This window comes from Empidonax traillii, unplaced genomic scaffold, assembly GCF_003031625.1.
Source record: "Empidonax traillii isolate 1590-97213 ecotype Southwest subspecies unplaced genomic scaffold, ASM303162v1 scaffold35:size4298261, whole genome shotgun sequence".
NCBI lineage: Eukaryota > Metazoa > Chordata > Aves > Passeriformes > Tyrannidae > Empidonax > Empidonax traillii.
Genome location: NW_020955228.1, coordinates 3,112,987 through 3,128,100, shown reverse-complemented (window position 1 = coordinate 3,128,100; position 15,114 = coordinate 3,112,987). Strand labels below are relative to the sequence as shown.

The 15,114-nt window shown below is 35.5% G+C and overlaps 1 protein-coding gene across 13 annotated transcripts in view; it reads right to left on the bottom strand.

The window, feature by feature from the left end:
* Positions 1-15,114, bottom strand: part of HDAC9 (histone deacetylase 9) — a 461,802-nt gene that overhangs the window by 47,760 nt on the left and 398,928 nt on the right. For 12 of the 13 annotated variants that reach the window (XM_027877926.1, XM_027877927.1, XM_027877934.1 and 9 more), the window contains one exon: positions 11,557-11,675. In XM_027877926.1, coding sequence (XP_027733727.1) covers positions 11,557-11,675 — 119 coding nt within the window. Of the gene's footprint in view, positions 1-11,556; positions 11,676-15,114 lie in introns of those variants that run through there. The other variant, XR_003570509.1, reaches the window with a different exon arrangement.

Below are 15,114 nucleotides of genomic sequence, written 5' to 3'. Positions count from 1 at the left end.
CCAACTTTACTATGACTGTGACAGAGTACTAAATTTGATCAGATTCAATTTCCAATTATTTTTTGAAAGCACTACATAAAAATTTATCTTTGTTAAGTGCCACTGGCAGTTCAACATCACATAACTAATCAGAATTCAGTAGCTTCATGTCAATGTGATGCCTCAAGTTCAAAGGGGACAAAGACATCCTGTTTGGTGTTTTGTTTCACTCAAGCTATTAAAACTGCACAGACCCTCCTAAGTGTTTCTTAAAGCAATCTTCTTTACTCTATCAGTAACATCAGACGTTATGAAAAAAAAGGTCCATTTTGATAATTTTCAAATTTGTAATGTGATTTGGAAAAAAAACCCTGGTGATTCTCAATGAATTGGAGGCACTGAAACTCTATGTGGATAAAAACATTTCAGAACTACTACGTTTTACCACATCCCTTAAAGATCTTCAACTTTTGTGACCTTGATGTTTTTCCTCCAAAGCCATGCTGGGAAATTTCCAGAGGTGTGCACTGTGAGTGGGAATATATGCACTCAAAAAGGGTCAAAAGAAAAAAATTACATAGTTCAGAACATATGCCCTGTCCTCATATATATTCTACAAAGCTACAGTTGATGCAGTTAACACCACTGGAAAAATAATTTTTTGTTTACAAGGTCACATAAATACCACAACTGTTTGATAACTAATTCCTTTGATGTAGCATATTTATTCATTAAATCACAAGTTTAGAAATTACAACTTATCACTTGATAAATATATTTTTGTTACTGTTTTTCCCAGGGCTGGATGCAGGTTTAAGGAGGTTGCTTACTCAAATATTTGAGTGAATGAAAAATTAACCTCTTCATGTTGTCTTCTGAAGTTTCAACAATACTAATTTCGAAAAAACAATTTCCCACTTTTACTTCTGTGATAACATGCCTTGAAACATTGGACATAATTATGCAACTGTTTCAAAGCTGACAAAATTTCTTGAAATTCCTGGTAAATTTGTTAGTACACAGAGTAGCTGTATTCAAAAACATTTGCTGCATCTCTGTTCTTGTAGGAATTATAAAAGTATGCTTCTAGAACTTTCAGGTGAAAATAAAGGGTTCCTGAGACTACATATACTGCCTTTTTTAATAGAAATAAAATAGATACAAATAACTATAATTAGATTTGTTGTTACTAGTCAACATCTCCTCTCTAAAAAAAAAAAGAAATATACTATACAAATATTTTCAAAATAAGACAAATTCGTGAATATATCAAGTTTTATTGACATTTATATATGTATATCTAATTTTAATTTGATAATTTTTTTGACAGCATAAAAATACTATGCAAAACAATTTATTTTTTGCAAACCTTCAACTTTGCTTAATAAGAAGAAAATGAAGCAGAAGAACATACACAATATGCCTAAACTTCAATCATAAATGGAATCTTAAATTATATGGAAATACATGTGAGTGATCATCTTTCCATACAAGTAAATCACTAAATTATATCTGATATTAATTTATCCTATTAGGAAAATAATTTTGAAAGCCAGCCCATTTAAAATCCCTTCATTGTATTGATGGATTATTAAATGGAACAGCTTTATTTTATTTTTTTTTTGGAGAATGCTAATCCATTTTAAGTAAGCAAAAAACATTTAGAAACCAGCTCGGACAAACTGCCTCTGAATGGATGCACTGCCAGAAGCCAAAAGAGAGAACCTTTTTTTTTTTTAATGAGAGGAATCTAAGAAAAAGGGATAAGATTCTGGATCAAAGGAAACAAATATTTAATTAATTTACCATCATAAACAGAAATCATGAAATGATTTTTTTTTTTATTAACTAGCAATATTTTCTTGTTCTGAATACTTAGCTAATTTTAGTTCTTTCTTCCAAAGAAGAGCTTCCAAGATCTGTCCCTTGGTCCATTTTAGTGTATATGAATCATAATTGATGATGGGGAGAAAAGAAGGAATCTGAAGTAAATAAATTACTACTAAATTAATTTCAGATGGATTTATGTAACAGTAGAACTGCTCCTATTCCTTTCCAATTTAATTCTATAAAACTTCATAAAGTATTTAAATAACAGTTTTCTCATGTGAATCTGCTTTTGAAGAGTTTTTAGCATGTTTTTGTTCCATATTAATATTTACAATGAAAAGTCTGTCCTGTAAACATTACTTATTTCAATAAATCTTAATCAGGTTGGAGGAGTGGTCTTAATCAATAGGACTGCTCAAAGTGAGTAAAAGCTTGTGGGATTAGGACCTACATTCTTGCATTTCCAAAAATTTTATGGCAATTAGTTGGTATAAGCAAGAACAATTTCCTTAAAGACAGACACCATCACCACCCCCTGAAACAACAAACAAAGGTAATAATGTTTTGGGTTTTTTTAATGTGCTAGTGTTTGCAACATGCACCATTTTATTGCAGATTTCATGGTATTCAGTGTTTGCATTAAACCTATTATAATCAGGAGACTGTAATGGAATCTGAGTGTTCGGTTGATAAAAAAATGGCTGCAGGGAAAAGCTTAAATATGAAGGAATGGTGTCCTGGGAGCTCCAAAAACAAATCTGAGTTGCAATTTCATAACTCTTAAAATATTTTTGACGTCTAAAGCAGTGTTTCATTTAACTTCTAGAAATTGGCAGTACTGACATTCTCTTTGAACAATTAATTAAGATGCAAGCATTCTGTGTGCTGATGCATAATATGCAACTTCTTGAAACTACTATTATGAATTGATGGTTTGCGTTTAATCACATAGTTAAGCACAAAAGTTTCCCTTTGCCCACAAGTAATTAACATACCTGTTATAAGACCTATTTAATAATTTATTTTCTTTCAGAAAGTAGTACCTTGAACTTACTGTTTTAAATTTTATTTCATATGTTTCCTTGGGTAAAAAAAAAAACCAACAAACACAACAGGAACTAAGACAATTGCTGGGATCAAAGCTAAAAATACCAAGAAAGTCTCTTCAGATTAGAGAAGAATTGCTTGTGCTGATACCAGTCAGACTGAAAGTGTACTTGATACTGGGGTAGTGTGAAAAAGATGAGTTTGCAGGCTGAAAAAACAGATGGCCCCTTATCACCCCATGGGGCTAAACACACAAAAGCAAACTTCACAGACCCCTTACCTTTACCTTGTCTATCTCTATCAGGAGAGACTGTTATATTAAGGGTTATTGCCTCTCTAGCCCTCCCTGTGATCAGCTTTTGAAGTCCATGGCCAAGAGGCCAGTGTGAGAATATCACCTCAGATAAGAGGTGTTTGCTCTGTGAAATATTCAGGACAGGAATCCATGGAGCCCATGACAGTTCAGCAGGGAACCACAAACTCCAGCTAATATCTTCTAATCCCCTGTTGGTTTGAGAACTACCCACCATAAAAAGCATAACTGTCTGTTTATTTCCACAGGCAAGAGATAATGTCTTAAAGTTACAGTCTGCCTTAACTAGCAGGGACGTGAAGCCCACAGAAATGAACCATCCAAGCTCATAATCAAAATTGTCTGTGCTCCCTTCTTCTCTGCCTAATGAGATGTAAACATTTTGGCTGCTGTCTCTTTTGAAAGATATTAATCAATCTATTGGTTAGAAATCACAAAGGATAGTCCGGTCTTCAAATTACATGCCTTCTTTTATAGCATTTTGAAGCTGTGAACAATATGTTAAAAATTTTCCCATGGCGCAAGCAAGTAAATACTTGTGGCACATTTCTATTTATTACAGAGAATAGTTAAATTCTAAGACATCAATCATGCTCTTCTACTAAAGACTTCACAAATTCCCAAAGACAAGCCTAATTCCCAATGCAACGACGCTATAAAAGATCAGACACATTGTTATGGAGAAATCCACATTTGGAGATGTCTTTCAACAATTTTCTCTCAGGATCCAATCCTGTGAAAGGCACATGCAAGTTGCTGAGCACTGTGTCAAGCTCCATTAGTTTCAAAATGGCCCCAAAAACTTATATTTAATTTGCTGTATTTAAATTGCAATCTGACAATATTAATAGTGCCTATGCAAAAAAATACTGTGCCCTTTTCTTTCTTTGACTAAATGACAGTGTTTTGGTTTCAACAAAGAAAAAGATCTCATAAGCTGAATTTCAAAACTGAGAGAAGATGCCACCAATTTTACCTTTTTTGCATCCTTCACAACAGTTTTTGTTATTAGCCAATGTCACCACTGTAGCATGAAAGAAAACATAACAGGAGGTAGGTGAAGAGATGAGGGAAGATGACCAAAAAGAGAAAATAGTTCTTAATGGTTCTGTAGATCCTTTTTTTTTTTCCCCATTGTGATCTATCCTCTGCTCTGTTCCCAGCAATTGCCCTAAATCAAGGAACAGGCACGTGATGCATTCTGCAGATGGATCGTCACTGTATATCTGAACACAGTATACAGGTGGTTTTTCACTTGAATGAATTAGTTAACTAGCCAGCAGACAGACCTTCTCTTTGTGAGGTAGGAGTGGGAGTGGAAAATAGAAATCTCTCCTAGCTCGTTTGCAGAAAGGAAGACCAAGTGAAAGTAAAGCAGGTTAAATCAGTGCTTATTTATTAATATTTCTAATTGCACTCACTTTCTGTTCAGGCAGACCTTTTCTGGAAGATACACCAGTTGCCAGACAGTTATTGACAACACCAGGCAATTACAAAATCAGTGCTAAGATTTCTGAATCCTTCAGATGTATTTTAAACATGTATTCCATTAGACATGAGTGCCCTGAAGTCTGAAGATGATGATTTCCCTAGCCTCAGTTGATGAGTGATTTGTTCACTATCTGTCTCCTCTTGGTTCAAAAAAAAAAAAAAAAAAAAAAAAAAAAAAAAAAAAAAAAAAAAAAAAAAAAAAAAGACTTTCCTCCTATATCTTCACCTTTGCCTTTGCATTTTACCATGCTATGTCCTCGATAGGACATTAATTTTATACAGTGAATTAAAATCTCCGCTCAATGTCCACAGAAGCCAATAGACTGCTCTTCCTCACAAAACATGATTTCTGAAATTTTCTACATTTCATATCCATAATGTAAAAAATGGTCAGTCTTCACGAACGAAGAACCAGGGAAGGTCTTTCCACCTTCCAGCCTGCGCATTGGATTTTTTAGGTGAGACACAGTGTGCGCGGAACTGAGCCCACCCTTTAATCCTGAGGTTCATCTGCTGGGGCCAAGCACGCTTGGACAGTGGCAGCGAGGTTCTCAGGACGTAGATGGATTGCCTTATGGGCTAACGAGCTCCATCTGCCCGGGGAGTGGCTCCGACTGGGAATCGAACACGGGTCTCTGCAGTGACAGTGCAGCGCCTTTACCCGCTAGACCACCAGGGGCTCCCTATGTAAGTGTAGTGTACATGAACATAATGTACCAGATCCTGGAGTTACTGGCAAATAATGCACCAATATCTGCACTGCAAAAGCAAATTTAAGGAGTACAAAGGCAGGATAATCTGACTTGTGAGGCTGGGCAATTCAATGCCATGTCTAAATTATAGGACATGATATGGCAATGACTGCTGTGGGCTAGGAGGAAAAAGAAACCAAACTGCTTCCCTTTTCCCAATAAATCCTGTTAAAATAATCATGTCTGAGTGTTGGTCACTAATGAATTTGTCATCTATTTTGATGCCTTTTGTACTGTACTAAGCTACTATTTAATTAGTATTCAAGATATCAATCTAGAGAAAACCCAGATTTTCCTTTCCAAAGTGAACAACTGGAAGTAAATTCTTGATGCTGCATTTTCCTGCTGCCAGTCACTGAGTACCATGTAGTTTACAAGAAACAACAGGAACAAAAAGAAAATTTCTGATACAAATGAGAAGACACCCCTTTGAAAAAGTGCATCAATGATATTTCTCCAAGCCCTCTCTGATGCTTTTAGCTCTGACTCAAAAGCTCAAGATCTATACTGCTGGATAACCATCTTATCACCTCAAGTACCTCGAAGATAACCAAATTATGTTAAAAAAAATCAAATCTATGAACTGAAAAGAATTAAGACAAGCAGCAATCTGTGGCAACTGAGGCAATTTAACAGGTTTCTGCTACCAAAAGGTATCCTACACAATCTCTTCCTTTCTCTACTGCTCCTGACACATACTGGTCCCTCCATAATCTGATTCAGCTTCCTAGCCCAACAGAAATCTCTCCATTTTTTTGACTAAGTTTTTTAATGGGTTGATGAGTTAATTCTGAATGTGTTTACAGAGAGATCTGACAAGAATCAGAGCCAGCCCAAGGTACGTAACAGACAACTCAGAAGGGGAAGCAGCGTGCAACCAGCCTTTTGTGTGGCAATGAGCTGCTTGGAGCAGCTCACAGCAGCTGCTGAAACTGGACTCATAGGCCATCAGTGCCAGACTTACCAAGATCACAGCCTCTTGTGCTGATAGTTGAGTAAAAAAGACCTTCTTGCTTGTGAAGAGATTAGACACAGCATCGTTACAGCTTGCAACGCTATTTTTAGAAACTTGGACTATATTAAAACAGTCACCAAGCCAAAACTATTATTCCCCTTAGTCAGCTGTCAATTTGCAAGGACTCCTTTTGCCTGCCTTCCTTTAACATATACCTATTGCTTTAGCCCCACTAGTCCCAGTCAGGACTCTTTTTTGGAGTCAAGTGTCAGGGAAGTCTTTCAGAGAGCCACAAGAAAGTGTAGTCCCCACCAAAAGACATTACAATCACTCTACCCTAAACAACTCACAGACAATCCAAGATTCTGTCCAGTAAAGAGCTACAGTATTATTTGGAGACTTCTTTAGAAAGTAAAGAGTTCCAGGAAAAAAATAAACAACCCAACAAACATTTACATCCTTTTAAGTACTTGAAATACTCAGAATAGTCATATAGAATATTTTAAAAATAGCAAAGCTGGCAGATGAGTAACTTTCATTCTGAAACTTATCTGAAGTACTAGGCTTAGACCCTAAGCAGTTCTGCATTTGAATTAAGCAACAGGCAGTTCTAGAATTATCCTTTGGTCTGTTGCTAACGCATATACTATACATGACATACAGTGGGAAACTGAAAAGAATTCCAATATATAGTTGGATAGTTATGAAGACTCAAGAAAACACTCGTCATTGAAGAGAAATTTCACTAATTGATTTTTGCACGAAGCCTCTAATGTCTGAGTGTGCTATGGCATACCTAATTGTAAGGATGCCATATATTTAGAAGTCTCATTTAAGGCCTTCTAGTAATGGCTAATATACCATGCTAGATAATTTATTTCAGCCATAAGTCATCTCCTTATTAAAACTGTGCACATTACTTCTGAATTTGCTTATTCCTAGATGCTATGTATTTTATCTTTTTATAGAATTTTATGTTACATTGAGATCTTGTTATCAAAAATACTACTCCCCATGGGAAATTGGAATTGAAATGTGAAGGGCAAAGCAGAGACCAACAGGATAGGCACCCAAGTTCAACCTGGTTGCTCTTATTTGTATTTTGAGATGTTTTGGTGCCAGCTATGAGAAGAGATTCCTTAACGGAAGATCTGTTGTCTACATGTAAGCCAGCAGGTTTTTTTACATATTAATTTTTAGCACACATGCTGACATATTCTTTGGAAATAACCTGGACTCCCTGAGGAGGCAAATTGCTCATAACTTTAGCACTTTTTTCATTGGTCCCATTTGAATAAAGTGTATTACAGCATAATGCAGCTTTTTACAAGTTAAGGGAGATATTTTCTCAAATAAAAACATTAAAAGTTGCAAATCAGCTTAGATAAAGTCAGTTATATTCTAAACACTGGAGAAACTTTTCATTACAAATTTGGCATAACAGAAGATAATCCAAATAGACAAAATACCATTTACCCTTTAAATGCCCACAGTGGTATCCTTTCCAACTGCTAATTGCTGATTTTATTTTGCACTCTGATGTCAAATAGCATCTTTGGAATAGGAGAGTAAAACAACAAGAAAACTCCAGTAAATGAGCATAGCCCTTAAAAAATAAAGTGCTTGAGGAAGTTAAGTACCTTGAAAAAAATCCTCATTCAGGCTTGACACTTTCCTATTTACTTTATTCTTTTTACCGAATGGTCATAATTTAATGAACAACTATCTAGAATATTTACTTGAACAGCAAAGTGATCTTGATGACCTTAATGCAATGATTATTCTATGGGCTGTTCTATAAAATAAAGTAGGATAATGTTGCATGAAGATCTTCATTCAGCAGAGCTAAATTTAAAAACAGTCCTCTTACAAGATCTAACAACTTGCAAATTTATGACTAGATCTGGCAGCTTTTCTTTGGACTTGTCCACTATGTCAAATTCAAATAGTGTGATAATACCACACATTTTAGCAGATCGTGTAAAAATTAACTTTTTAAATGAATGTAAAATAAGGTACAAAATGTATCATCTTTATCTTCTGATGATCCATTTAAGGATCATCAGGTTAACAATAAAAAGTAAATTCATACCATTTAGGTACCTCCTTACTATTTTAAATATAAAATTCCTTTATTCCCTTTATTTCTCCTATGTTTTTCTTATATTTTTTTGCCAATACAATTTTTAATACAAGTTGCAAAGGCAGTTGGAGAAATAGATTTTCTTAGGGCAAGTTATCTGAAAAGTACAGTGAGACAGGGAAGACTCGAAATTCCCTTCCAATCTTCTTTAAATGCTATCTCTTTTTTTTCAGTGGAAAAAAAACCCATTAGTTAGTTCATTACTTAATGTGACTGGAGATAAATTAGGCAAGTGAGATATCTCCAAGCTCTGCAATCATTACTGCTCTCAGCTGGCCAGATTCCACCCTACAGCCTTCTAGAGGAGTTGAGGGTCACCTCACAGTCAAAAATCTTGACATTCACATCACGGATTTAAAATCAGCTGCAAAAATGCGTATGATTATTTTGTTGCTGATATGTTTGTTTACCAATCAGAAGTGGCAACTTCTCAGTAAATAAGATTGTATGTCAATACAGAAAAAAAAATAAAATTCTGGGTTAAAGCAGATTATAATTTATACTTCTCAAACTGTGCAGATTTAGTAAAAGATTTTTTTCTGTAATCTCCTGGTATATGTTTACTCCAAGGCTGTAATTAGTTCAATCTGTTATCTTCATCCTATGGTTTTTACTTGGGAAGGCTGGTTGGTTAATACATTTTAATTTTTTCTCTTTGATTGTACTCTGAGGGAAAGATAAAAAGAATTCATTTTCAAGCATCTAGTAGCTTTTAAATTCTTTTTAACAGCAATGTTAGTAGCCAAGGGTCCATCTTCTCTCCTTTGATGTCAATCTCTCCCTAATTTATAAGCGTAAAGTTTCTATTAAGTCACAGAAATCAGAAAATTCACTGTACTAAGTGTACACAAATGGATAAGTTTTTACAAAGAAAGAATATTTACAGGTTAAACTCTACTTTGCATTTACTTGTTTGGTTCATAATTTCTAATTATTACAAACCAATTATAATAAAACTTTCCATGAATATCTATTTTTAGTCTTTGATATGAAAGTTCTCTTTGGACCTTATTTTTTTTAATAGACTGTTCATTTTTCTACATACCACATACAGTATTTTATGTTCTAAAATGGTATGGTGGAATGTGGAGAATTTTGTTTTGGGGAAATAATAAATTCCTCTGGCTCTGTACAAAAGGCTTTATTCATCCCTCAGGTGCGTGATCATTATCTGGGTCTATCTTGGCTTTTCCTTTAATTTAAACAAGAGCCACCTACTGTAAATCACTTTTTTTGCTTACAGACACATGTGCAGCAGCAGATGTGCAGCTTCTAATATTAAAAAACATATTATGATTTCAGTGTCTAAAAAAAGTTATGAAGTGTTAATTAATTAACTCATGCATGAAAATTAACACTTATTCCAATGTTAAACAGTTTTTCTCTGCTGCAATTTCTAGTAAAGTTGTTGTAGCTGCTATGCCAGAATATTACATATGCCAAAGCATCTTACTGGAGCATCATGCATCCTTAAGGGACTTGTAGAATTCCTTCTCATCTGCTAAATACAGATAGTTATTACAATGGTACTCAACAAAATATCTATTTTGTACCAGTTGAAAGCTCATCTCCCTACCTTATAAGTTCATGGAATGATGTCTCTGACCAGGCACCACATATGGAAAAAACAGTGAGTAAATTTCTTACCTTGTCAAGCACGATGTTTTGCTACAACATTATATCAAATTATATCAAACATACATACAGCCTCCTATATTTCTTTCCTCTCTAGTACAATCACTGCATTAAACTAAAAAGCTATGCTAAACCTCAATAGGTCTTACATGCAACCACAGGGATATTGCCTTTCCAACCCACTTGGGCATTAGCATCTATGTAAGTGTCTTCAGGTACACCCTTGCACTGCTCTCTACATTCTCCCCCTCCACAGCACACCACTTTGGACAGTCACTCCAGTTCTCTATCGATCCTTTTGTCCTTGGTATTCAGGGAAACCTGTTGAGCATTCAGTGAAAATGAAAATAAAAAATAGGCATCTCTTCCCTGCACCTCCTGAGGCAAACAACAACTTTAGTCTGCTGATCTGTAACAACAGGCAGAGGTCCTCTGAAATCCTCTGAACTGGACACCATTCATACAGCGTTTTAAAAGCCATTAGGTCTCGTTAACTTCTCCAGACTTTTTCCAAGGCATTTGCCATTAGCAGCAGAGATCCATATTTAATGTTGACATGATATTATGGTACCTCTTGAGATGTAGTGAATAAAAGTAGATATACTGAAAAAAATTATTCACAGCATTGCATTAGGAAATAATTTTGTGTTGTTCCATGGAAAGCAATTTATATACAGTGATGTTACAGTGCACAATATTGTACAGAGAGTTACAAGATCACCCAGCCTTGCTTAACATCCCAGGCTCAGAATCAGTTTGGCCACAATATCCTGTAAGAGCTAGTGATTTTGCAGTCCTACATATGAGACATGTCAGACAGATCTGTCTTTCAGAAAGTATTAAATCTCTGCCACAAACACCCATTTTGGAAGACTGAAATGGACATCCAAATATTGAGACCTAACAGAGTAGTCTTTTAGAAAACCTTGGCCTTCATAAACACTGATGTAATTCAGGATTAATGCCATGGAGCTGAAAAGATTACAATAACTAAAGAGCAATATGAGATCGGATTTATGCTTCCAAAGTCTAAAATCTTCAATATATATTTAAAGAGAAATAACTTACTCCAGCCTTTAGAAAATGGGGCCTATTGAAAGCATGAAACCTCTAAAATGTTGTTTGAATGCCAGAAAAGTAATACTTTAAAAAGTCAAGACAAAAGTGCCAAGAGGAACAGAAAGGAGTGAGCCAGAAACACTGACATGTTCATTTCCACCCTGTCCCATGAGCTGGATGAGCTCTGCAACTCCATGGGCATCTCTGGGTATTAACTGATGGACAGTTCCTGCCCTTAGTGACACAGTTGTCATTTCACAAAACAGAGACATGGATGTAAGCTGGACTTATAGTAAGGTTCCTAACTAAAAAAAATGCCAACTCAGAAACATGTGCCTATGATGATACCTACATTTAGCTGTGACTTTGTACCCGCCCAGAGGAGGGTCATGGCCTTCCACAGCATCGAATCCTGCTGACACCAGGACAATCTCTGGATCAAACTCGTTGGCAGCTGGCATAATCACAGTCCTGTAGAGTGAAAAAAACCCCAACACGTTAAAGTCAAAAGAACTTGTATCTTCATTATATAAATTGTCGCAATCACAAAAATTCCACAGCACAACATATTTTACTTAATTAAACCAATCTCCATGGTATCTGTTCAAAACCAAGTCCAAGGCTTCAATTAATTTATTTCTATAGTCACTTTTTTTTTTTTCTAAGACTGAGGGAAAAAAATGCAGGTATATGTGAAAGCCTCTAATATTACTTACACATCTGTGTCTGTTTTATTCTGCCGCCTATAAAAAGCTGCCTCTTCCAGGGAAGTGACTAATGGCTTACAGAGAGCTCTCAAAGCCTGAGTGGAAACCCGGACTGCTCCAGTTAGTGCGAACTTGGTGTAAATTTGAACTATAAATTTCTTTTGGGAAAATGTTTGCTTTCCAAACTTTTTTTTTACTTCTTAACATTTTTAAATGTTTGTCGAGGTGGGGGGTGACTCTAGCAAAGGAAAAACATGAAATTCCCTTAATCAAATCCAGACTATGTTGTCAAGCCTTTCCAAGGTCAAGCATAACAGGAATGTGACAACCACAAACTAGTGACAGCAACCCCTGCTGGTGTCAGAAAGATAATTCAGCTCCTCACAGTCACAAAGATTCCACTTTTTTAACCCCTTCCTTGACAAAATGATGTGGGAATATTTTATCGCTTTGGTTTTGCCCTTCTCCAATCTCAAAGCATGAAAGATGTATTGAAGGAGAAGGTAAACCCTTCCATTCTGCACTTGCAGACAAAGGAAAGGTGTAAGGATGGCTTTTACACTAGTTTGACAAACACTGAGCCTCTGGTGGCTATGCTAAATCAGGATATTGCTAACATTAAAAGGCAAATACACGAATGAATGTTCTATTACAAATAAATCAACTCAAGGAAATCCCAGTTGGTCTACACCAGTCAGAACATGCAGATTAATTTATGCGTGTGTAATGCCATTTGCTTGAGTTCAATGTTTATTAATTTATTTTATAATTAACTTAGGCCAAAGAGATCATATTTTTGTTGAAAGGTTTAGGTTTTCTGCGGGGGGAAAAAAAATCACATTAAATATATTTTAACAATTTTCTGGGTTTTTCTTTAGTTTAGTGTTTGATCTGTGTTTTATAAACTTTATTTTGCTTGGTTTCCCTCAAAGGTAATTTTATTGTTAGGAAAATGTTCATTTTACTTGTTGGTCAAAAAAAAAAAAGAACTTCAGGTTAAGCAAAAAGTCCTTGTCAGGGCATACAGCATTTCAATGAATATAGTTTCACATTTGGAAAAAAGAACGGAGGCAGCTTCACTTTTTTTGGTGATTTTGCCGAAATTGCACCACAAATATCTGCAGGCATCTGCAATTTTTTTACTATTCCTTTTTTTTTAATATGTCATTAACAAGGGCCTCTGCTGAAGTATGGATTCCAGTACTGAGCACTGGACTTCAAGAAGGACCTAGACCAACTGGAGAGATCAAAAGGAAAGAAAAAAAAATTCAAAAAACCATAACCTAAGGGGATAAACAATAGAATCATAATTATTTAATTTGCATAAAATGAGAATAAACAAGTCCACAAACTGTAAGTGGTTGTTGCAAGAGGAATAAATAACCTGGACTGTAGTTACACTGTGGATAAGACCTGAAGCAGATGCAGGAGAAAAGCTGCAATTCAAACACTGGAAGAAGCTTTTAATAGTAAGAATAGTTAATAATGTAAATAATATGTTTAAGAAAAATTTCTTTTATTTTTTATAAAGGTAAAACAAATATCCATCAAGCTTGCTACAGTTCAAACTGACATGGCCTTGAGGCAGGAGGTCTATTACTTCTCCTCTAGATTTTTTTCCTATTTTTGCATGATGTATAACTATTTAACACACGAAGTACACATATGAATACTTGCATTAGACACTACAGTGACTGAACAGCTTTGCAGGATAATCTCCACAAAGTTAGGGAACAATATCAGGAATAAAGATCTCCTATGCAACCACATCTTATCTTATGTACATACCTTCTGATACTCTAATTACATGTTCATTGTCTGAAGCAACACATACTTTCCAAACTTCCCCACGTCTGCAACACATGTGGCATGGATCCTGATTACTGATGAGGACAGTGGCTGATACGCAATCTTCATCTGTCCCCATAGCACCATATATCTTATACACTGAAAGAAGGAGGGATCCTATGAAGAACCCACCCTATCTGCAGCCACTTGAGCTTTTGCCCTCCTCCTCTCCATTCATATTTCCTTAAATTCAAGTCAGGCTCTGTTTTTTATTTCTTCATGTCAAACAAAGTGGCAGCACCACAGAGTACAGCATAGACTACATTCAGGAGTCAGAGGAAGGAGTGTGTTCAGTGCAGACAGAAGCTGTGCAAACTCAAGTTGCTGAGCAGTAACAAACCTAGCCAGGCTAAAACACAGAGACATTTTTTAGAGTCCTATAATTTGGAACATTGGGAAAATCTGCCACACTTCTACCACATTTCAAGACCTTGCTCAAATGCGTAAAGATGTCAGCACATTTTTTAATAACTTGGGCAAAACAATGCATTTGACCCTTAATCTCATTCATAGAAGCAGCAAAAATTGTTTAGACACAGTCTATTCAAAATTTTTGTCAAATAAATATGTCTGACATTAAAACTGCCAGCCATACTGAGTAGCATTAGAAAAATTATTAAATACTGAAAGTAAAGTCTTTCAACACAAAGCACAAGGAATAGCTATTAACACATCTTTAAGAGCACTGAACAGGAAATAGTAGCAGATTCATAAATCTCTACAGAAATGATATATAGGAATCTCAGCTAAAGAAAGGAGAAGGCTATAAGGCTAATAACTGGAGGTAGCATTTAGAATTCATTGTTCTGTTGCTGCTTTCAGCATTACCTGAATTCACATGACCAAAGTAACAGCTAAGAGGGTTTTTCTGAAAGAAATAATTTTTTCTTTTAAAAATGTACACAGTGTTTGTCACATCGCACCAGAAGAATGGCATCCTACTTTTACTATAATATTGTCTTACAAACTAAGACAGAACTTTACTGCTGCTACTCTGCATATAACGTACTAGATGAGATAACCTATATGCTCTGTGTTCTTCATTTATTTTTCATCCTCCATAAGATTGAGGGAATTAGAATGTCAGATCTCATCCATTTTACTGTTCTTAATTTAATACTGAACAGAAACTCTAAGGACTTTTCTTTTAGAAAGATATTAAGGAAAACATAATCTGTTTACTAGGATAGCAACCTTAATTCTTCTCTTAAACATCTCAGAGTCCATGGTCCTTGTTACAGCAGCCAAGACTACTACTTGGTCTTTCAAAAGGATGACAGCCACAAGTCTCTCATTTGCAGAGAAGACCATACAGACCTTTGGTTCCTAAATCTTTAACCTGGTCTTCTGCATTA